This window comes from Mobula hypostoma, chromosome 7 (genome assembly GCF_963921235.1).
Source record: "Mobula hypostoma chromosome 7, sMobHyp1.1, whole genome shotgun sequence".
NCBI classification, from domain to species: Eukaryota; Metazoa; Chordata; class Chondrichthyes; order Myliobatiformes; family Myliobatidae; genus Mobula; species Mobula hypostoma.
In genome coordinates this window covers 62,489,879-62,515,308 of record NC_086103.1, presented here as the reverse complement: position 1 = coordinate 62,515,308, position 25,430 = coordinate 62,489,879, and the positions used below count along the sequence as shown (strand labels likewise).

The window sequence follows — 25,430 nt, the reverse complement described above, 5'->3', positions numbered from 1 at the left end:
AACCTCATTTGCAATGCAAAACAAGAATAGAATCAAAATAACATTTTGATTTACAGATAATCTCAAATAAAACAAAGTTTTAAAGATTTATTTCTGTGATGTGCAGGGATTTCAAAGTTGTTGAAGTACTAGCTACCAGCAATCGGCAATTTAATTACCATTACTCATACAGGGGTACCTTCATGACCTTGGGTGAGGTCAATTTGTTGAAGCTGAGAAGCTTATCAGAGCATTATCTCCTACCCTCCCAATTTTATTTCCTCGCAACACACACAAAATGCTGGAGGAACTCAGCAGGCCAGGCAGCACCTATGGTAAAGAGTGAACAGTTGATGTTTCAGGCCAAGACCCTTCATTCTTATTTCCTCTTCCTTTTCTGGATGCAATTTAATTTAATAGTTCCCCACAGTCTAGCATCATTGTCAAAGGATTTGGGGTTGTGAGTCTGTGAAGGGCAGTGAAATGAAGAGTGCTTTCAGAATGAGCAATTTGCTGACACAAGCCTTTTATTCAGCAAGTAAAGGGGGGCATACACCTTGAAATTATTTGTCGGGTTTGTCTGAAATTAATCCTAATTATGCTCTCAATGGTATTAACATGTTTAGCTTAAGTGGATGAATACATCTAATAAAATCGCAGAGAGAGCAATCTCATTTGAGCCTGTTACGCATTCAAAAACTAAATCCACAGTGTAATTTCAAACTAATTTTCTACAGTAGCTGCTTGCATATAACACTTAAAACCTGCCATTTACTTGGACAAAATTACTTCTGAGTTATAGTGGGCTTACTTTTGTTTTAGTGTTACTGGCTCCTATTGTGTGAATTTTGTACAGCCAAGATACCAAACAGAAAAGCTGGCCAGAACCACAAAGGCCAGCTGTGAAAACTGGTTCAATGCATTTTCCAAAATGGGCAGCATGATCAACTGGCACTCTTTACTGGGACCCTGCCTCAGGCTTGCACATCCAGCCAGTGCCAAAAAATCTGAAACAAATTCACAGTTGTGCAGTGAGTGTCAGTGAGGGGACTGGGCAAAAGCTGAACCCATAGGAACAGGAGAAGTAAAAGGACAAGAAGTCCATTCAGCCCTTTTTGCCTACTCCAGTATTCAATAAGAACATGCCTTTAATCTCAGAGCCACCTCCCTGAATTAACCCCATACCTTTTATTCCCTTAATATCTAAAATTCTAAAAAATACACTTGTAACTGTCTCCAGAGCCTTCTTGGGTAGAGAAACCATAGCATTCTCTTTCCCATGGATAAAGAAATATATTTTAGCTCATCCTTTATTCTGAGACAATGCTCCTGTTGGTAAACAGCTTCCCATACCGGCACCCCGCCCCCCAATCTGACTAAGCTTCATTTCTGTGTCTGCCCTGACAAGACCTGTATGGATACTTTGTATCAATTAAATCATTCCTCATTCTCATGAACTTTCAGAGAGTATCAGCTCAATCTCGTTTACCTCATATGATAAACCTGGCATTTCAGACATGTAAGTCGCTCTAACTCCAACACAAGTATCTTCTTCCTTAGATAATATGAGCAGCACTGAGCACAATATTCAAAGTGTGGTTTCACCAGGACCCAAAATAATTATAGGAAACATCTTTACATTTGCATTATTTTTTCTTACTATAAAAGCCATCATGCCATTTACCTTTCTAACTGCTTGCTGTACTTGCACGTCAGTCAGTATTTCCCTTTAATGAATTCATGAGGAGACACTATTTCCATTTTATAATTCCATGTTGACCCTTCTCAATATAATTCTATATAATTCTTATATAATTCTAAGTGAACCACTGTAACTTCCTTAATGGTTGATCCCAGAATTTTCTTTTCTATCAACATCAGGATAATTTACCTCTAATTCCTTGTTTTCTTTCTCTCACTTTTTATAAATAATGAAGTTATATTTGCTTCTTGCCAATGTGGCATCAGTGGTGTTTTGATATATTATGGTACATGCATAATCTCAAGAGCCATCTCTTTCAGGGCCTGAAGTTTATTATCTTTTTGTCCCTTTATTTTCTGCAGTACTACTTTTATAAATGCTAATTTCATTTGTTTCCCTTTTGGAGGTTTTATTCACTATTTCTGAATTTGTTCATGTCTTTAGTTACCAAAACAATTACTCTGCATATTCACATTTTCCATTCCTTTGTTTTCTATGTATGGAAGCTTACTCAGTCTACTTATATGATTGTCACAAGTTTTTTTTCTTGTATTCTACATACCTCCTCTTTATTACCATCTCTGTCCTTCATTGCTCAATTCTGAATTTTTCACAAATCTCATGCTTAATGCTTAATGAATTTTTGATAATATTATATGCCTTTTCCTTTGATCTATCATATCTTTTTAAGTACATTTTTCTCATTGGATTTCTGGGCTTAAAGAAAAATGTGTTTATTGTTAACAGTATATTAATTCTTTAGTTTTTAGCCATGCTAATTTATTATTATACCTTCTAATGAAGTTTCCCAGTCTGTTGCCAACAAGCACCTCACACCGCTCTGAATTATCATAGTGTCATTCAGTACGGAAAAAGCCCTTTAATCCCACCAAGTCCATGCTGACCAAGTAAGTATTTATACAAATCACATTTGCCAGCACTTAGTCCCACAGTCCTCTATACATTTCCGATTCAAGCAATTATCTGGATTTGTTGCTTTGTTTATGATTTAACTAAATAACCTGTAACCTTAATATAAACTTTGATCATATGATTCATGCAGGTAATGGGGACTTCGTAAAGTCCCCATTACCAGTTTTTATTTAACAATATTAGATCGAAAATAGCCCATTCTTTAGATGGTTCATCAACATACTGATCATGAACACACTCTGTCTGGTCTCTGAATTCATTCTCCATATTATTACTGCTAAATTGGCCCACTGGGAATCTTTGGATTGTTAATTTATGGAGGAAAGAAAATGTTTCTCTCTTTATCTAGCCACCAGTGGATTGCCACAATTGGAGTGACTGATTTGAAGCAACAAATACACTTCAATGTATGATGCTATGTTTCCCATAACAAAAATTAACGGTAGGTTCTGTTGAAACATCGTTCTGTATATGGTTGAATGACCTTCAAAAATAGTTTATATGGGCCCGGACAACTTCAATTTCAGCCTTGTAAAGCCCTATATTTGTGGTTATCCCATATAATTGGATAAAAGCTATGCCTTTTACAAAATAATCATGGGATTTCACGGCAGGTTGGTGTCTATGATATCTGCGTCTTGAGTTAATTTGCAGTAAATCTGCTGAATTTTTATTGGAATAATAAATAGGAGTATATAGAAAGGACCCCAAGTTTGTAATCAGTCAGATCAAGATATAGAATTCAATCAAAAGGGAACTCCTCAAAAATATTAAGTACCTGGAACAAAAGCAGGTTTGTTTTTAAAAATAACAAAAATGCCTTGCTTTGTGGATTCTTCAAAAGCATAAAGGGCACTTACATTGGCAGGTGAAGCATTTGACGTGGAAATGGTTATTGTGTACGCGCACCACCTCTCCTTTGCACACTCCGCCACATCTATAGCAGCGGATAGTTCCGGGCTCACCTCCACGGCTGTATGAATTCTGCTGATAGGGTACTGCTGAAACAAAACAAAAACAAATCTGGTTAGGAACCGTCTCTATACAGTATCTTCACTAGCTCAAAAGTTGCAAATGCAACAGTTTCATATCACTCACACCAATGGCAACGGGCCTTGATAATGATGTATTTTGTCTTTTTGATTTGTGTTGAAAGTAAGTTAAATTTAACCTGTTGTTGGTAAGGAAGGCAAACCCCAGTTGCTTTACCCTTGTAGGAGGAAGGAGAAAAAACAGTCATAAGCTGTTACAATGCTATTATGTGAACTTGTCACACTATTGTCTGCAGAGCCAAGGGACCAAGCCCCGTCTTCTAACCTTAAATGGGGAGACTTTCCATGTCAGGGGAACTCTAGTATTAGCATTGGAGGGGAAAATACTTACTATTAGAATTTGTAGTCTTTTTTTCCTCAACTATGATCATTTAAGACTATAATTGCCTGGGAAAAGTATAACTGAATCTATTGCATTTAAAACAAGCAAATAGAATGGATTTCAAAACACACAAGGCTGAACAATCCTTTGAAGGGTTTACTAGATTCATTGTATCTAGTTCTCATTGTAACACCTGGTAACAAAGTGCCATGAAGATCAAAAGCTTTAAGATTGTTTGATTTATCACTGTTTCTTACGATATAATGCATTTAACATAAATGAATAATCTGAAGATGCTTGGAAATTGCCAACTAGTGAGTCTTATGGAGAAAACGTTGACTGTTTATTCCCATCCATAGATGCTGCTTGATTTGCTGAGTTCCGCCAGCATTTTGTGTACCACATGTCTTTGCATTTGTTGGGAGAGTATCCTGAATCCTTAAATTATTGCCCTCCTGCATTTAAAGTTCAAAATTCAAAGTAAACTTTAATTAAAGTACATATATGTCACCGAATGCTACCCTGAGATTCATTTTCTTGTGGGCATTCACAATAAATACAAAGACACACAATAGAATCAATGAAAGCTACATGCAAACAAAGATGGGCAAATAACCATTGTGCAAAGAACAACAAATTGTGCAAATACAAAAAGAAAAACAAAATAATAACAACAGATAAGTAATGAATAATATTGAGAGCTTGAGCTTCAGAGTCCTTGAAAGCGACTCTAATGGTTGTGTAACCAGCTCAGTGTTGGGGTGAGTGAAGTTCACACTGATTCAGTCCTGTTCCACTCTGGTTCAGGAGCCTGATGGTTGAGGGGTAATAAAGGCTCCTGAATCTGGTGGTGTGGGTCCTGAGGCTCCTGTACCTTCTTCCTGGTGGCAGCAGTGAGAAGAGAACATGGCCTGGATGGTGAGAGTCTTTGATGATCCCTGCTGCTTTCCTGAAACAACAATCCTTGTAGATGTACTCAGAGGGGAGGGCTTCACCTGTGGTGGACTGGACTGTATCCACTACCTTTTGATGGTCTTTCTGTTCAAAGGCTTTGGTGTTGCCATGATGCAGCTAGTCAGTATTCTAAAAACAGAGATGCGAGAGGGTGGTGAATTTGTGGAATTTATTACCACAGGCAGCTGTGGAAGCCAGGTCATTGGATGTATTTAAAGCAGAGCTTGATAGGTTCTTGATTGGACATGGCATAAAAGGTTATGGGGAGAAGGCCAGGGAGTAGGGCTGAGGAGGGAAAAAAGGATCAGTAATGATTAAATGGGCCAAATGGCCTAATTCTACTCCAATGCCTTATGGTCTTATTCTCTACACCACTTACCTATAGAATTTTGTCAAAGTTTTAGATGATATGCCAAATCTGCACAAGCTCTAAGAAAGTAAATGCACTACCATGGATTCTTCATAATGGCACTTACACACTGGATCCCGAACAGATCCTTTGAAATGACAGAGCTGAGGAATTTAAAGTTACTGACCTTCGCCCTCTCGGACTCCCTGATGAAGACTGGCTCATGGACCACATGAAGAGTTTCCTCCTCCAGTAGTCAGTAATCAGCTCTTTGATTTTGCTAACATTGAGAGAAAGGTTGTTGTTGTGGCACACAGCACTTAACACCATCATTCCCACATTCCTGATTGATAAGTTACTGAACCTGGGCCTCTGTACCTCCTTTTGCAGTTGAATCCTCGACTTCCTAACCGGAAGACCATAATCTGTGCGGATTGGTGACAATATCTCCTTCTCACTGATGATCAACACTGGTGCACTTGCAGGGGTGTGTGCTTAGCCCGCTGCTCTACTCTCTCTATACCCATGACTGTGTAACTAGGCATAGCTCAAATATGGTCTATAAATTTGCTGATGATACAACAATTGTTGGTAGAATCTCAGATGGAGACAAGAGGGCGTACAGGAGTGAGATATGCCAACTAGTGGAGTGGTGTCACAACAACCACCTTGCACTCAATGTCAGTAAGACAAAAGAACTGATTGTGAGCTTCAGGAAGTGTAAGACGAAGGAATACATACCAATCCTTATAGAGAGATCAGGTGAAGAGAATGAGCAGTTTCATGTTCCTGGGTGTCAAGATCTCTGAGGACCTAACCTGATCCTAACATATCAATGCAGCTGTAAAGAAGGCAAGAGAGTGACTATATTTCGTTAGGAGTTTGAATAGACTTGGTATGTTATCAAAAACACTCAAAAACTTTCTTCTATATTATGTGTTACATTGAACTGCTGCTGCTAAGTGAACAAATTCCACAACACATGCGGTGATAGTAAACCTGAGTCTGATTCTGACTCTGTCCACTCAGCCAGATTTTCAATCTCCCTCCTATATGTTGATATGTCACCACCTTTGATTTGGCCAGTGACAGTGGTGTTATCAGCAAACTTAAATATGGTTGTGGAGCTGTACTTAGCCTCACAGTCATGAGTATGGAGTGAGTAGAGCAGGGAGGTATGCACACAGCCTTGTGATGCACCTGTGTTGAGGAGATGTTGTTGCCAATCCAAACTGACTGGGATCTGCAAGTGAGGAATTCGAGGGTCTAGTTGCACAAGAAGGGACTGACACCTAGGTCTTGGGGCTTATTGATTAATTTTGAGGGGATGATGGTGTTGAGAGCTGAACTATAGTCAATGAAAATCATCTGCTGTATACATTTTAACTGTCCAGATGTTTCAGGGTTGGCTGAAGAGCCAATGAAATGGTATCTGCTGCTGATCTGTGGCAACGGAAGGCAAATTGCAGCAGATCCTAGTCACTTCTCAGCCAGGAGTTGATACGTTTCATCACCAGCCTCTCAAAGCACTTAATCACTGTGCTCTTCATGTAAGTGCTACCAGTTAATAGTCATTGAGGCTGGTTATCAAGTTCTTCTTGGGCAGTGGCATGCTTGAAACCTGCTTGAAGCAGGTGAATACATCAGACTGCCTAAGCAAGAGATTAAAGGTGTCAGCAAACACTCCAGTCAGTTGATTAACACAGGTGTTTAGTACTTAGCCAGCTACTCCGCCTGGGCCAGATGCTTTTCGGGGATTCACCCTTCACCCTCCTGAAGGATGCTCTCATGTTGGCCTCAGAGACTGAAATCACAGGGTCGTCAGACGCTGTTGTAGTTTCTCCACGTTCTGTTGATCAAACTGAGTATAAAAGGCACTGAGCACATCTGGGAATGAAATCTTGTTGTCATATATGTCTCTTGGTTTTACTTTGTAGGATGCGATAGCGGTCGAGTATTCTTCTGTGATTCCAGTTTGGTTCTGAGTCTTCAATTGTTGTCTTAATTCAGTGCTGCCAACAATGCAAGGTTATCAGTAAGTGTTTAGAGATTGAAAACTAATCCCTTTGATACCGCTTCAATTAATCTAGGGATACATTAACAGATGTAATTTTGTTGATTAGTTACAGATACATCGATAATGCGAAAAAGATGATCAATTGGGTGAACATCTGGCATCTTTATGCAAAATGATGAATCCTCTGGCGATGCGTTTAACCTGAAAGTGCAACATTATAATGGAGAGGTGGAAAGGGGTCATGTAAAAAGATCTTAGTATCCTTTTTGATATGGCAATAAGGTCCTGATGTTTGCGGGCTTAACTAGAAGTGTCCTGGCATGAAACATCCACATTCCTTCAGAAAGCCTATCCTGGCAAAGAAGCTGATCAGAATCAGAAGAGATCAGAAAGGTAATTTTAAAGAAGTGTTCCTTTTCAGACCGTGTCATAGAAGGTATCCTTAGACCATGCTATAAGTTCACCACCCCCTACTAATTACTAAGTTCTCCGCAAATAGCCCCAGTAGCAATTCAATTGCTTCAGTAGGGTGCCTCTCAGCACAACTCTCAGCTAACTTCCTGCCTGCTGAGATTTAAGAATCAGAATCAGGTTTAACATCACTGGCGTATGTTGTGAAGTACGTTAACTTTAAGGCAGCAGGAAAATACATGATAAATATAGAGAAATAAACTGAATTACAGTAAGTATATACTGTATATTAAAAAGTTAAATTAAGTAGTGCAAAAATAGAAGTAAAAAATTAGTGAGGTAATGTTTATGGGTACAATGACCATTTAGAAATCAGATGGCAGAGGGGAAGAAGCTGTTCCTGAAGCGTACAGGGTATGCCTCAGGCATCTGTATCTCCTTCCTGATGGTAACAATCAGAAGAGGGGATGTCTTGGAGGTAATGGGGATCCTTAATGATGGACACTGCCTTTCTGAGGCACTGCTCCTTGAAGATGTCCTGGATACTATGGAGGATAGTGCTGACTAAGTTTACAACTCTTTACGGCTTACTTCGATACTGTGCAGTAGCACCACCCCCACCCCCCGCCCCATACCTGATGGTGATGCAATTAGTCAGAATACTCTCCATGGTACATCTGCAAAAGTTTGAGTGTTTTAGGTGACAGTCCAAATTTCCTCAAACTCCTAATGGAATAAAGCTACTGTCTTGTCTTCTTTATAGCTGCACTGATATGTTAGGACCAAGTTAGGTTCTCAGAGCTACTGACATCAGTAACTTGAAATTGCTCACTCTCTCCACTTCTGATCCCTGTATGAGGATTGGTTTGTGTTCCCTCTTCCTACCCTTTCTGAACTCCATAATTAATTCTTTTCGTCTTACTGACATTGAGTGCAAGGTTTGCTGCGACACCCCTCAACTAGCTAGTATATCTTGCTCCTGTATGCTTTAGTCTCCATCTGAGATTCTGCCAACAATGATGGTATCATCAGCAGGTTTACAGATGGCTTAAGCTATGCCTAGCCACACAGTCATGGGTGTAGAGAGAGTAGAGCAGTGGGTTAAGCACACACCCCTGAGGTGTGCCAGTGTTGACTGTCAGTGAGGTGGAGATGTTATTACCAATTTGTACAGACTGTGGTCCTCTGGTTAGGAAGTCAAGGATCCAATTGCAGAGGAAGGTAAAGAGGCCCAGATTCTGTAGCTTTTCAATCTGAACTGTAGGAATGATGGCATTAAACACAACACTATAGTCAATAAGCAGTATCCAGACATAGGTATTTGTATTGTCCAGGTGATCCAATGTCACATGGAGAGCCAGTGAGATCACGTCTGCTATAGACCCATTGTGGCAAAAGGCGAATTGCAGTGGGTCCAGGTCCTTGTTGAGACAGAAGTTGATTCTAGCCATGACCAACTTCTTAAAGCATTTCTACACCATAGATATGAGCGCTACTAGATGATAGTTGTTAAGACAGCTCACACTGCTCTTCTTGGGCACTGGTATAATTGTTGCCCTTTTGAGCATGTGGGAACTTCCAACTGCAGCAGTGAGAAATTGAAAATGTATTTGAATACCCCGGTAGTTGGTTGTCACAAGTTTTCAGAGCCTTGTCAGGTACTCCACTGGGACCTGCCACCTTGTGAGGGTTCACCTGACGTTGGCCTCCAAGTCAGAGATCACAGGGTCATCGGATGCTGCAGGGATCGTCACAGCTGTGGTCTTATTCTTCCTTTCAAAGTGAACATAAAAGGCGATGAGTTTGTCTGGTAGTGAAGCATCACTTTCATTCACGATGCTGGGTTTTGCATTGTAGGAAGTAATGGCCTGCAAGCCTTGCCAGAGTTGACAGCCAACCGATGTTGCCTCCAACCTCACTTGGAATTGTCTCTTCAGTCTTGAAATAATGCTCCACCAGTCAAAGCTGGTTTTCTTGTACAGACCTGGGTCGCCAGACTTAAATGCCACAGATCTGGCCCTCAGCAGACTATGAACCTCCTGGTTCATCCACAGTATTTGATTTGGGATTGTACAGTAAATTTTCACAGGCACACTCTCAACCACACAGGTTTTAATGAATTTGGTGACCACTGTGGCATACTCGTTCAGACTTGAAGATGAATCCCTGAATACAGTCAGGTGTACTGATTTAAAGCAGTCCTATGAGTGCTCCTGTACTTCTCTTATCCACACCTTCATAAGAGCCATGAATTGAAGTATTCTTTTTGTTGCATAGGGTAGATTATGTATAAAGATCAAAAGTTACTCACAACTAAATTATGAGAAGTACTACACCTTCCTAAAAGAAAACAAGGGCAGTTAGTTTTATTGACACCTGTATATTTTGGAGTTCCTATTGTTAATCATCTAAATAGCCTTCCAAATACAACATTAATGGGGGATTATCCAAAATGACTGGAAGCTGTTTCATCATTTTTCTCAATCATGAAATGTTGCAGAAAAATTCTCAATTATGCATCTCATGTTGCTTTCTATTCATTTCTAGCTGTTTCCCACTGTCATACTACCAATAATTTACATTAATTGTTAACGACCCAAAAGTGATCTGGTGAAGCACAGTAGAGTAATGGTCAGTGTAATGCTGTTACAGTACCAGTGACCCAGGTCAAAGTCCCACCTCTGCCTATAATGAGTTTGTATGTTCTCCCCATGACCGCGTGGGTTTCCTCTGAGTGCTCCGGTTTCCTCCGTTAGTAGGGTACGTTAATTGGTCATATGGATGACACCGGGCAGCCAGGCACATTGGGTCTGTTACCATGTTGCATCTCTGAAAAAAGCCAATATTCTGATCTGATACTAGCTTTAAATTATTTACAGAGGTTGATTAAACTACACAAGTTTGGGACTGTGAACTTCAAAGAATTGCTGTAACACCGTGATGTGATCCAAGAGGCACTCAAACTATAGAGCACAATATCCTCACACAAAATGACCAGTGTTGAGAGGATTTCCAAAGTTGCCAAGAAACTAGGCTCATACCGGATTAACAGCTACAATTCCAATATGGAGATGATGAATTGGTAGCCCCTGATCCATTTGCTGGGAAGATGAATGAAGATATGCTGAGGAAGAGAAACAATTAAGAGAAACAATTCTCTGTGGAATCTAAGGCAGCGATCACAGTATTGACTGTATTCTGACTGTGGACTCATCATCGTTGGCATAACTAGCTTGGTCCCATTCATCTGAATGAAGTCACAGCCTTCACTTAAAAGATAAGCAATACTCAAGGAGATGGAGGGACTTAACAGGGACTTAATACTTGTGTAGAGTAAAAGTCGATTTTCATATTGAGACCATTCATCTAGACTAGAGAACAAGAGGGAAAAAAGCCAGTATGAAAAAGTGGGACAGAAGGGGAGAGACGTGGGGAGGGGTTATAAGTAGATTGAGAGGGTGATAGGGCCCAGTTGCATCAGGAGGGAAAAAGTAGCTCAGGTGGGTGACCTTGGCTGACATAGAGTAGTGGGGCTGAACACTGGTTCACTTTCCGCTCTTGGGGCTTGATGCTTTAATCTGTCTCTTACAAATCTCCCTCCTATCTGCTAATTCGTCACCACCTTTGATTCGGCCTGGTGTCATCAGCAAACTTAAATAGAGCATTGGAGCTGTACTTAGCCACACAATCATAGGTATAAAATGAGTAAAGCAGGGGGCTAAGGCAACGGCCTTGTGGTGCACTTGTCTGTGACGATCAGAAGCAGTTTGGGAAAAATGAAAACATAAAAAGATCAGAAATGATTTTTTTTTCAAATGACAATTTTATTTTGAGGTGCTTGAAATTGTTGTTAGTTGCACACATTTTTAAAACTATAATCTCTTGAGATTTCTGTTGCTAGGAAATGGTTACACAATACAGTTTAATGTTCCTATTTGTATCACTGGGTATTTTAATGGGATCATAAGTGTTATATTGCTGTGATGACCATCAAATGGAGACTGTAATTGTTAAACTACCAGAATTTTAACCATGTTTTTGAGCTTGGAACGACCCAAGCTGTAATAGCATCATGCAAACTGCTATGTTGCCATGACGCCCCATAGCATGTTGTAAAGAAACTTAAATTTTAAAATGGATAAGAAGACAAAGGAAATAAATTAGATTCCAAACATATCCATGATTACTGTTGAAAAATCTAAAAGTGATGTCGGAAGCGTTTCAGAAATAACAAGAAGGTAATCAACGTAATTATTTCCTTTGAACCATTTGGTTGTTGAACTATCCTGCACAACTATCCTTCACTGCTACCTCAGATTTAAAACAAGAGCAAAATAATGCAAAACCTAATGTAAAGACAGACAATACTGGATATACTTGGCAGACAGATTTTATAAACTTCCATCAAAACCATGATTAAATGTATACCGGAGAGATGGTTATGGATGGATGTTTGAGATATTCTTTATATCTACCATGACAACTAGTTTACAAATATAAAAATCAAATATTAGGAGTCAGCTCCATTGACCAGACTCGGAGTATTGTGTTCAGTTCTGGTCATCTAATTATGGGAAGGATGTAAAAGCTTTAGAAAGAATGCAGAGGAGATTTACAGGATGCTGCCTGGATTAGAGAGCACATCTTGTGAGGAAGAGTTGAGCAATTTTCTCTTTGAAGAGAAGGATAATGAGAAGTGACTTGATAAACGTGTACAAGATGATAAGAGGCATTAATAGAGTGGATAGCCAGCACAATTTTCCCAGGGTAGAAATGGCTAATATAGCATGGCAAAATTTTAAGGTAACTGGAGGGAAGTATAAGGGGAATGTCAGTGGTAGGATTTCTTTTGACACAGAGAATGGTTGGTGCATAGAATGCACTGTCAAGGTGGTCGTAGAGGCAGATACATTAGGAACATTTAAGAAACTCTTAGATAGACACAAGGATAAAAGAAAAATGATGGGCTATGCTGGAGGGAAATGTTTGATTAATCTTAGAGTAGTTTAAAAGATCAGCACAGCATCCTGGACCGAAAGGCCTACACTGTGCTGTCTTGTTCTATGTTCACTTGCCCCAATACTGAACTGTTCCCACAACCTAAGGAGTCACTTTCAAGGAACCTTCATCTCATGTTCTTGATATTTATTATTTATTTATTATTATTTATTTCTTTTTATATTTGCACAGTGTGTCATCTTTTGCATATTGGTAGTGTGCCCCATTAGTGTGCTCTTTCATTGACTCCATTATGGTTATTGGACTTATTGAGTATGGCCACAAGAAAATGAATCTCAGGGTTGTATATGGTGACATATATATATTTTGATAATAAATTTACTTTGGACTTTTGAACTTTGAATATTCTATTACTCTCTCTCTCTCTTCTGTATTTTCACAGCAAACTGCAGCTCATCATGTTTGAGAGCAAGTGTGAATTCTTGAAATATTCTCAATAATTGCAGTCCTACAATGTTCTAATGTAATTAGAAATCAGTATGTTAAACCATCAACTTTAACTTTTCCTCTTGCACACACTACAATCACTAATTAATGCAGTACAATATTCCTCAGTGTACTAATCAGACCATTGGCTTAACAATAAATTATTCACGACAGCCATTACAAATTTATCTGCAGTACCAACAGGATAATGTCTTGTGCAGTCAGAATTATTGTGGTATTTTTGAATTTTAAAATCTACTACTTTCTATCTTGTAGCAAGAGTAATGAATATTCTGTTTAATCACTGAATGTAAGAAAATACCTCCTTTGGGAAAAATTAGTTCACACTGTGATTGTAAACCTTTACTGTAGCTCGTACGTGAACAGGCATTGCACAAGTACAAGGCCGTATGCTCAAATATGGGGTGCCATACGGGGCAGCACGGTAGTGTAGCAGTTAGCGCCACGCTTTCCAGCATCAGCTGAAGGATCAGTGTTAGATTTCCACCACTGCCTGGAAGGAGTTCGTACATTCTCCCTGTGACTGTGTCCCCCTGGGTGCCCCAGTTTCCTTCCACATTCCAAAGACGTACATTTAGGGTTAGTAAGCTCTGGTGGTGCAGGAAGCGCGGCAACACTTGTGGCCCCCCTGTTGATTTGATTTGATGCAAATGACATACTTCACTGTATGTTTCAATGTACATGTCAAAAATAAAGTTAATTATCAAAAACAGAGTCAAATATTTTGCTATATGTTGTATTATGGTGAATGTCTGACATGATGCAAACATACATTTGAAGTGTGTATTAATTTGAAATGATTTTCCTCTGATGAGGTCAAGGATCTTGTAGTTTCTACAATATTATTCAAATGATGGTAACATCTATTGATAGACCTGACTGAAGGATGCCTGAGTATCAAAATGCTGACTGGAAGTATTTGTAATCCTAAAAATAATCATGGAATTCTCAGAAGTAACTGAAAAAGTGGAAGCAGAGAGTGTAAGTAATCAGATGAAACAACTTATAGTGAGGCAATATAGCTCAGGATGGTAGTTCAGAAAGAAGCCATTTTAGAATGAATAACTATGGTTAATTCTACCATATCCAGCTGTGAGCAGTAAGGAATAATAATTTGTATTGCTGGTATGGTTGTATGGAAAAATAATCCCGTCTATAAAAATCAGTTGAGAAACTCATCAGTTGAGGTCCTGAAGAAGGGTCTCAGCCTGAAATGTTAACTATACACTTTTCGATAGATGCTGCCTGGCCTGATGAGCTCTTTCAGCATTGTGTGTGTGTTGCAGTTGAGAAACAAAGTTGCCAAAATTCGGCTTGTTTTAAGGTGATTTTCAGTACAAAAAATAATAGTTTGATAAAATCTATTCAAAATTCGTCATGCATCTCAGAAAGTAACAAATATATAATGTGGGTCCATTAACATTAAAGTACACGTTAAAGAACCACTGTCCATAAATTAATGCTAATCACCACTCACTCATCTATTAAAGTGTATGGAACAACCACATTTTGCACTTTAAAAAAACTTTCATCACTTTACAAAACCCAAAGTGCTCTAAGAGCATGAAATACATTAAGAATATAGTATATCAACACTGAAAAGAGAATAGAAGATCCATTTATATATTATCCTTCATTTACACTGAATAACCTGAAACTTTACAGCAATTACACATTTCTTGCAGTTGCAAGTAATATAGCTCCCAAACTGCACACGGCAATCTCACAACAGCAATGCAATAAGGGCAAGACAATCTGATTTGGTACTTTTTTCTTGATGGATAAATATTTGTACTATATGTTTTTTTTCCTCCCCCTCCTCTTATTGCTCCTTCTGTGACTGTAACCCAAATAGGTGAACTGTGTAAGAACTAAGATTATTTTACTGTTTATCAGTGTTAAATATATTTTGCCTGAAGTAAAAGTATTTTAATCAAATACATTATTTCTTCTGATGAGCTGTAGGGGAAGTATCCTATCAAGGACTCATTCAAGCATGCTCAAGTTCTCATTGCCAGCAATCGGTCACAAATATAACTTCCAAGTGGTAAATGTCTGATTAGTTTCCTTGACTTGCGAAAGTTATGGATCAGTGCATATTTGTCCTGTGCAGACTCTGGAAAATAAATACTTAAAACCTGAAAATCAAGAAATGCAAATGCAGCAAAACTAAAAGAAAAAATTGAAAAATGCTCGGAACATTCATCAGGTCAGACAACAACTGTGGAAAGAGTGTTAGAATTAACATTTCAGGTTCAGGGTCCTTTTTCAGAACTGGAAAGGAGATCAAATAAGTTCCAGTTCAAAGGTTTTGCAATCTGAAATGTTAACTCTGATTCACTTTCCACAGGTATTGTCTGACTTTTGAATGTTTCCATTATCTGCAGTTTTATGCTTTTCCACCATTTCATTTCATGGTAAAGAAAGCCGCCTGAATTTCCATGTTGCACTTCAATGAGGTGTTTGATCCCAAGTCTAGGCAGTGCATGTGACATTGAATTTTTGCATTATTTTCTGTCTCAATATACAGATTTACAGAAAAAATAATAGGATGGAAGGAGGCCATTTGGCCTGTCAAGTCTGTGTGGATTTATAGTAAGGCAACCCAGCTCGGAACATTCTTCCATCCCTTCCCAATTTCCTGTAAATTCTTTCATGTCAGGCATTTATTAAGTTCTTTTTTGATACCACTTGAATCTGCTCTCCCTGGAGTGCATTCCAGACCTTAATCACTTTTATGTTTTCCCTCACATAATTTTTGTTTCTTTTGTAAATTATCCTCATTCTCTGTCCCCAGTTCTTAGCACCTCTGCCAATGAAAACAGCCTCTCCTTTTCTACTCTGTATGTACCTTTCATGATTTTCGACAACAGACTTCTTCACAATCACTTCTGCTACAAGGAAAACAACATGAGCTTCTCCAGTCTACCAAATCAACCACATTTCCCTATTGACCCTCTTCAATGCTTCATTAGAAAAATCTCCAGCAAGTTTGTTAGACATGATCTGCCAAATCCATGCTGCCTTTCTCCGATCAAACCACATTTGTCCAAAGGACTAAAAGCTTCATCCCTGATCATTATTTCCATATCTTTCTTCAGCAGTGAGGTAAACTGAAGGGTCTGTATTTTGCAGATTGATCACTTTTTTAAAGTAAGTGCATGACATTTCCAATATTCCATTCCTCAGGTTCCTTAGTCTACAAGTGTTTGAAATTGTCGTAGCTTCACTGATTTCCTCACTTCACTTCAGATTCCTAAGATGCATCCTATGATGCAGGTAATTTATCCATTTTAACTGCAGCTAAACTTTCCAGTGCCATCACTGCACTGATTTTTTTTTGAACTCCAGTAGCATCATCATCCTTGGTGAAGACTGTTTCACTCATTTAATACTTCTGCAATAAGCAAATTTCCTTTTTTGTCCTCTTACATCTCTGTTCCCGTTCAAATGTCTACAGAATTTTTTAGAATTCCCTGTGTATTTGTTGCCAGTTTACTCTCATGTTGTCGTTTTGCCTCCTTCATTTCCTTTTTGAATTTCCTTCTGAATTTTCTTGCAAACCGTCTGGTTTTCTTCTGTGTCATTGATTTGTCATATGTTCTTGTCTATTTTATTTTACTCTTGCTCTTTTTGGTAATCTACAACATAAAATCTTTAATTTATCCACTCTTTCACACTTTTCCCTCATGGCTATGTACCTAGACAACAGCTGAAACTTTTCTACTTTAGAGGCCTTACATTGTTGGGTTACAATTTTGCCTTCCCTCATTTGGTTGCAGTTTATGCAGGCTTATCCCATTTGAAGTTGGCACATCACCATCAATGTTTCATTTTTGACTTTGTGATAGACGGTATCTTTTTCCAAAGCTTTTGTAAGTCTTATGAGTGCTGTTCCTTACATGTTCCCCACCTGAAACTTGTTCCACTTGGCCAGGGAGGGGATCCTTGATTATGTTGGTTGCATTCCCAAGGGAATGGGAAATGTAAACACCAAAAGGAGGAGAGGTAATTAACAGTCATTAATTACCCCAATAACCAGTATGTCGTTTGTGCTTTTTTCAGGAAGCAGTAGCGCTTGAGGGAAGCCCAAATGATTAGAAGTAAAACAGCACCAGAAATCGGAATAGAAGCTGAGTAACTGGAGCTATGGAATTGCAGCACTATCTACAATGTTAATATGCTACCTACTCTGCCTCTTGCTCAATAGTAAATAGACAGATGTTGTCCTTATAGATACATAGATAGATAGACACTGGCAGAATCTGAGAAGGCATACAGGAGTGAGATATACCAGCCAGCTGAGTGGTGTTGCAGCAACAATCTTGTACTCAATGTCAGTGAGATCTAAGAGCTATTGTGGTGCTCAGAGAGGGAATATGAACCAATCCTCATTCAGGGATCAGAAGTGAGCAATTTCAAGTTCCTGGGCGTCAGTATCTCTGAGGATCTTACCTGGTCTCAACATAATGATCCAACTATAAAGAAGGCAAGACAACGACTATAGTTCATTTGGAGTTTGAGGAGATTTTGTCACTTAAAACACTCAAAAACTTTTACAGATATGCTGTAGAGAGCATTCTGACAAGCTGCATCACTGTCTGGTATGGGGGAGGGGTGGTGGAGGGCTACTGCACAGGACCGAAAGAAGTTATAGAAAGTTGTAAAATTAATCAAGTCCATCTTGGGCACTAGCCTCTATAGTATCCAAGATATCTTCAAGGAGCAGTGCCTCAGGAAGGCAGCGTCCATTATTAAAGACCCCCATCACCCAGGACATGCCCTCTTCTCACTGTTACCATCAGGTGGGAGGTACAGAAGCCTGAAGGCACACACTCAATGATTCAGGAACAGTTTCCTCCCCTCTGCCATCCGCTTCCTAAATGGACATTGAACCCATGAATACTACCTTACTTTTTAAAATTATTTCTGTTTTCCCACTATTTTTAATTTAACTATTTAATATACAGTACATTTATATACTTGGTGTAAATTGACATTTTTCTATATTTATTGTGATGGGATCCTGAATTATCCCTTATGGACTGTGCTTTTAAAAAGGGAGAGAGAGCGTGCAGCTGGTGGCAGCACAGCTGAGAGCTGTACAGCACAAACAACTTGTTATTGAGAGAGAGAGGGAGAGGCGAAGACTGCTCACAGTTTGTTTGGGATTTCTGCAAGGACACTGCCAGCTTCTGAGTTCCCACAGAGAGAGAAGGGAGGAGCTACTTGATGGACAGTTGGTGTTCAGCACAACAGTATTTAAGCTAGCGTAATTGCTTGTTTCGCAGGACATGCAGACGCACTAAGGTGTGGTGAAGTTACCACTATTCTGTTCAGGTGCCCACGAGTGTGGGACTGAGGATCGATAGTGAGGGATCGATCTGTGATTATTGGTGTGTGAAAGAGTGATCCTGTGGAGTCTACCAGTGTGTCTAACCTTTGCCTGGGTTGGTAGACTATCACTTGAAGATGGTGCTCTTATGTTGGTCAAGTTTGACTAACTTGGAAGTTTCAGAGGACAATGGGAAGAATCGATGGCATTGGCTTACTCGGACAACCACAACACCTCTCTATCCCCATCATTACTCAACTAAATGCCACAAACTGAAATGATTCCCTTTACTCATCATCGTAAGGCTGTAGCCATTTACCCCTAGGCTTGAAGAAGCTTGGATTTTGTATTTCCACACATATATATAATATTTGGTAATCTGTTTGATATATCTGAAGTTATATTACTGCATTGTGTAGTTACTAATAAATAGCATTCGTTAACAGAAATACCAGACTCCAAGGTGTTTTCCATTTCTGCTGGTTCTATAACCCGTCACGGGGTATGTGACATAATTATATATTGAATTGTATTGCTGCTGCTAAGTTAACAAGTTTTGTGACATATACCAGTGATATTAAATCTGATTCTGATTCCCTTATTCATTCCAGGACATCCTCTCTCGCCGGCACTGCAAGGTTCTCCAGACAATACTGAGTCTCTTTATTGCTGCATTTCCTTATCTCTCATGAAAACCTTGTAACCTGCAACGATTATGTCCCTTTCTTGCCTTTTATCAAGCCATTTTTTCTTACCGGCATGACCTCTGAATGCTACATGATTCATTGCTTTTGCACTGCTTGTTCCGCTGCTACCTATGTCTCACAATCCTTTTCGCACCTTTCGCCATTGTTTCAATGTTACCTTCCTGTGCCTATCCCCTTGACAAACTAGGTTAAACCACCCCCTCACAGCACTAGGAGAGTTTCTGTGGGACACCAGTCCCTGTTCTGCTGAGGTCCAGTTCATCCGGATTACCTCACTATTTATGGAGTTGAATTTTCATGGCATCTTCAACCATACTGAGTTCATTTAAAGTATAACCTGTTCGTATTAGGGCAATTATCTGGTGAAGGTATGGTAAACATCAGTGACTGTACCATGGCATAATTAGCTAAGTCAATATTATATTCATAGACACTGTTTAATAGATTTTCTAATTTTAACTAGTCAGTACGATTCACTCTTATTTTGTGTGCTAATTAAGAACTCAACAGCTTTCAATGGTTTCACCAAAGGAAGTATAATAATTACTACCTTGGAGGAAAATTAACACTGAATGTGATTAGCTTTCACAGTTGAATAGGATGGGAAGATCTTGCCTGGGGTTTGCTTGTGTCATTGATGATATAAGGGGCTTTATTCCCTATCATGTTTCAGTGTGCTTCTCGAGCACTACTGGGTACATTTCAAGGAGATTAAATGTTTAATTTGAATGCTTCGATATTAATTAATTATTAACATTTATAGGTTGATTTACACATTGGAAAACTAGAAGCTGCAATAGCTGCTTTTGTAAATTCTCCGTCCAAATGTGAATAATGTGTGGTCTTGACAAAAGTAGAGAAAGACAAGCTGAAAGAGATCCAAAAAAAAAGAATTATGTTAAACATTAACATTTACAATTTTACTTGGCAGTCAACAAAATCAAAGCACTGGTCATAGATTTCCAAAGCTTCCTGAGCCCAAGCAAGACGATTGTGGCTAAGAACCATACAAGGGAATTATGACCCATTACATCTGTTGCATATGTCACTCTCCTCATGTGCTGGAATTCCCCTGCATTATCTTTTCCTGATGTGAAAAAGATTCTTGATTTGGAAATTGGAAAGCCAAAAGCTTAATTCCTAATTTTGTACTCACTTTATTTTAAATTTTCACTACTTTATTTTTAAAGAAATGTTGCTGTAATAATCATTTTCCCTTATTTGAAGGAACTTTTATCTTTTTAAATGGCCTCTAAGACAACAGGCTGTTATAGGAAATAAGAGTCTGACCTAGCCATGCCAGCTTTCAAAGGCTTCCAGGGTGCTTCAAGGTGTGGATCTCTGTACCTCGCTCTAGGAAAGGGAGCTCAGGACATGACCCGGGCATCAGTACGGCTGTGAGATCCTCATGAGTATCAACTTCTGGTGGTGTGCCAAAAAGAATATCATTCCTACCAATACCTTAATGTTTTTCAACTGCATTTCCTTCAGCTTCACTTCAGAAAGCAGAAATCAGCTCAAAAGTGCTGATGAAAACTTGCAGCATCTGAGATGCTGGGTTTTAAATCAAATATAAGCCAAGGCTCCGTCTGAATTACTCTGAATGTAGTACACCTCCCTGTATTATGCAATGAATAATGAGTTCTCCAGCTGTTTAGACCATTGGGAACTTCGTACTAATCAAAAATAAATCAGATAGTAATATCACTCAATGTCAGCGAGACCAAAGTGCCAACAAGTATTGACTACAGGAGGAAGAAACTGGAGGCCCATGAACCAGTACTCATCAGGGGATCAGAGGTAGAAAGGATCAGTCGCTTTAAATTCCTCGGTGTTCTCACCTCAGATGATCTTTCCTGAGTCCAGCATATAAGTGTCATTTCAAAAAAAGTACAGCAGCATCTCTCTTAAAAGTTTGTATAGGTTTCGGCACGTCATCTAAATCACTGACAAACTTCTCTAGAAGTGGTAGAGAGTATATTGACTGGTTGTATCATGCCCTGGTATAGAAACACCAATGCCCTTGAATGGAAAAGCCACCATGAAGCAGTGGATAGACAGCAGTCCATTACACATAAAACCTTCTCCACCACTGAGCATATCTACAAGGAGTGCTCTTCCAGGAAAACAGCATCCATCAATTGGGACCCTACCACCCAGACCACGTTCTCTTCTCGCTGCCTCTATCAGGAGCAAGGTACCGGAGCCTTAGGACTAATACCACCAGGTTCCGGAACAGTTATTACCCCTCAACCATCAGGCTCTTTAACCAGAGGGGTTAACTTCACTCACCCCAACATTGAGCTGAACACAACCTATGGACTCACTTTCAAGGACTCTTCATGTCACGTTCTCAATACTTATTGCTTATTTATATACTTATTATTACTATTTTTTCTTTTTGTGTTTACAGTTTATTGTCCTTTGCACATTAGTTGGTTGTTCATCTTGTATACAGTCTTCCATTGATTTTATTGTGCTTCTTTGTATTTACTGTAAATGGTGCAAGCAAATGAATCTCAATGAATCTCAATGAATCTCAAAACCCTATACAATTTTTAATTGACTCATCACAAAACAATGTACTTCTTGATGGCAAATCTGTTCATTAAATACAAGTTATTTTGCTGGAAGGTATAGTAATTCTTGAATGTTTATCTATATCCACACTCACACAGTCTCAGAAGAAGACTTCTCACTTTTGAATCAGAAGGTTCTGGGTTCAAGTTCCACTACAGAAACTTGAGCACATAATTAAAATCCAGCAGATTAGATGAAGCTGTGCCTATCCTTTCATGAGGACCAGAAAAGATTTTTTGGTGCTATTTTGAGAAAAGGATGGTAAAAATCTCCAGTATCCAGGAAACATTTGTCAATGTTGGATCACTGATTTAAGAGGTAATCTGGTTAATTATTTTAATGCTGTCTGAGGACTGGTCTTTGTGCATTTCCTACTTGATTACCTTCAGAATGTAACTGCTGTAGCAGGTCATTTGATGCCCCCCTCCCCATACTGCCTACTCTGCTATTTAATATCATGGCTAATCTCTTACCTCATCTACACTCCAACCTTATCCCCTTATTTCCCCAACTCATTCAAGTTTACTGTCATGCAACCATACACATGTATATCGCTAAACGAAACAGTCTTCTTCGGACCAAGGTGCACACAGTACAGATAGCTCACACAGAAAGTAATATTACCACTAGTAAATCAGAAAATAATAAAGTGCATTTACAAGTTAAAAAGTAAACAGTATAACACTTCTGGTGCTTCATGCATGACTAGTGACAAGGAGTTCAGTAGTCTTAGGCATGGGAAGCAGTTTTACATCCTAATGCTACAGTACTTCCTGTCTGAAGGTAGGAGGTCAAAGAGATTGTTGGACACGTGGGAGGGAACAGTGACCATGCTAGGGGTGCTGTGAACACAGCACTGCTGATAAATAGCTCTGATGGGTGGAAGAGGACCCCAAAGATTTGAAGTCAAATGCCTTGCAATTCACGCACCAGATGTTGCTGCCTTGCAATTCACGACCAGATGTTGATGCATCTAGTCAGAATACTCCCGGTGTGCTCCTGTAAAAGTTGGTTAGAATGGGTTGTGGAGGGGTGGGTAGCGAGGGGAGAGAAGCTTCACTCGCCTGAATCTCCTCAGGAAGTGGAGACACTGCTGTGTTTGCTTGACCAAGGGCAGTCAAGAAAGTTCAGAAACCTACAACCTTCATTCTTGAATATGCATAATAACTGCAGGCCCAGTGCTCTTTGGGATAAGGAGTCTCGGAATTAACAACTTACTCTCTTTAAATAAAACTCTGTATAACATTGTTAAATGACCAAACCTATCTCCTGAAAACAATCCTCTTCATTTGAGATTCTCTAGCATGAGGAAATAATCTTTTCCAATAAATTAATTGTTTAATTGGTGTGAAGCACTCTGGTGCATTTTGAAGATTTTAAAAACTCCCACGAATATCTAAGTTCTTTATTTGGTTGAAATGCCACAGGGAAGCAAACCAACTGAAAGAAATATTTTTAACCATTACTTTTAGCTCAGAATAATAGATTAATTCTGTGAAACTCATTATTATATCTGTAATTAGAAACGTTTGCATATAATGAAAGGCTTCGCTGGCACAAGTAAATCTCTTAACTGACACCATAATCAGTGGAGGTACTGAGTTCACAATAAGATAAAATTACACTTTTAACCTTATAATTGCAGAATAAAAGCGCCAAGAAAAAAGAGGCCTGGAATCAAGTGTATATTTGTACATTTCTCTATCCAAGGCCTGAGTTTTAGAAAATAAAAATTTCATTGTCTCCAATAAAATGCATCTCATGGTAGTATATGTTACTTTGATAGTCAATTGACTTTGACTTTGAAAGCAAGCGAGAATGTCAGAGGTAAGTTTTTTTTTCACACAGAGGTTGGAGAGTGCATGGAATGCCTTGTCAGTGGTGGTGGTGATAAAGACAGAAGCATTTGGAACATTTAAGAAACTCTTAGACAGCCATGTGGATGATGGAAAATGGAGGGCTATGTAAAAGGGAAAGGTTAGATTGATATTGAAGTACTGCAGATTAAAAGGTTGACACAATATTGGTCTGTACTGTGCCGTTCTTTCCTATGTTCTATGTTCTACCTTCTGTGTCTTTAGCCTTGTCCAAATTTCTTATTTTTTAAAGATTTTCTTATGGATGCCTGCAAGAAAGTGAATGTCAAGGTTGTATACCGTATACATATTTAGATAATAAGTTTACTTTGAACTTTAAATATGTTAGATGAATTCTCAAAATATTCCCTAATTTATTTGCACAGAACACAAACAATGAAAGCATTAACCCTGATATAGAGAGCATATTAAACTCATTTTAATCATAGCATAGAGATTGAACATCACTGTTTTAAAATTTAAACACCAAAGTGACGGAAGCTGTTGTTGATAATATTATCAAATGACACCTATTCAACAATAACTAGTTCACCAACTAACAGTCTAGGCAACTGGGCAGCAGCCTGGACAACTGGACTCTGGTTCCCATAAAGGAACTGCTCAAAATGGCTGTACTCCAGAGGTAACAGACCTTGAATAAGTCAGAAAAGAGCTAAAATATCAGAGACATAATTATCTTGAATTCTTTAAATAAAATCTGTCCTATGCATGGTTGGCAGTGGCTATCTCCAGCAAAAGGAGGCCGAACCACTTGGAGTATTACAAATAACAATATCCATTGACCAGACACTTAACTGGAGTCGATGCAAAATTCTCTGGTTGCAAGAGCTGGTCACAATGACCAACACTGTGCTTGAAGACGTACTTGAAAAAGGCTTTTGTGTAACTATCTGGGCATGAATATTGAACCAGTGTTGCTACTCTCACTCTCACATCTAGTCTAAGCACCAGATACAGATTCTGAATTATGTTATAGAGTGATGTCACCAGCTTAGCTTTTATTTGAGAAAAAAACAGTTACAGCCATCCCGAGATTGTGAATGACACTATTTAACAACGCCAGTATGGTTCTGTTCAAAAACCTGAACCTGAAGCTTCAAATTCTTTGTTAAAATGGGCAAACCATGACTTGCTGTAGTAACTCCATGAAATTATCACCTTTCAAGCAAGTAAGATCCTGACTTGTGTGGATTTTTTTAGTTTTGGACTAAATGGACTAAGTGATAAATGTTAATAGACACTGTTACATCATTGGAATCCAATTTCCCATCTCTAAACTCAGAAGATAAAAGTGACTTGTTATTTACAACTTAATTTATTTGAAAGTTTCAACCATTTTTTAATGTTTAAATATGTCAATTTTTTATTTAAAGAATATTGTTAGATTATATCCATTACTTACAGCAAATATAATGTTTGTGTAAAGATAACTAACATCAGGTACATTTGGATACAGTTAATTAATTTCTAAAAGGAGAGAAAGATCAGCTTAAAACAATAGACTAGTAGCAGTGAGACAGCAAATATTGTGTCTTATTGTGGCACCCATGGAATCTCAGTATGCTTGGCTGCTAATAAGGAAAGATATTATAAAGACATGATTTTACTTAATCAACTCACATAGCAGGCAACACTCGTTCATGTCAGCATGATGTCAGCAAGGAGTGAAAAACGATTGGGTGATAAATGATCACTTCTAACATGTTTTTTTAAAACTTGGCAGTTCTAATTCATGCCTTTCCTCAT

General features: G+C 38.8%; 1 protein-coding gene across 10 annotated transcripts in view; it reads right to left on the bottom strand.

The window, feature by feature from the left end:
• The window catches only part of ablim3 (actin binding LIM protein family, member 3), a 331,288-nt gene that overhangs the window by 240,670 nt on the left and 65,188 nt on the right, over positions 1-25,430 (bottom strand). For 8 of the 10 annotated variants that reach the window (XM_063053520.1, XM_063053523.1, XM_063053529.1 and 5 more), the window contains exon 2: positions 3,475-3,615. In XM_063053520.1, coding sequence (XP_062909590.1) covers positions 3,475-3,615 — 141 coding nt within the window. The remainder of the gene's footprint in view (positions 1-3,474; positions 3,616-25,430) is intronic. The other 2 variants (XM_063053521.1, XM_063053528.1) reach the window with 1 other exon arrangement.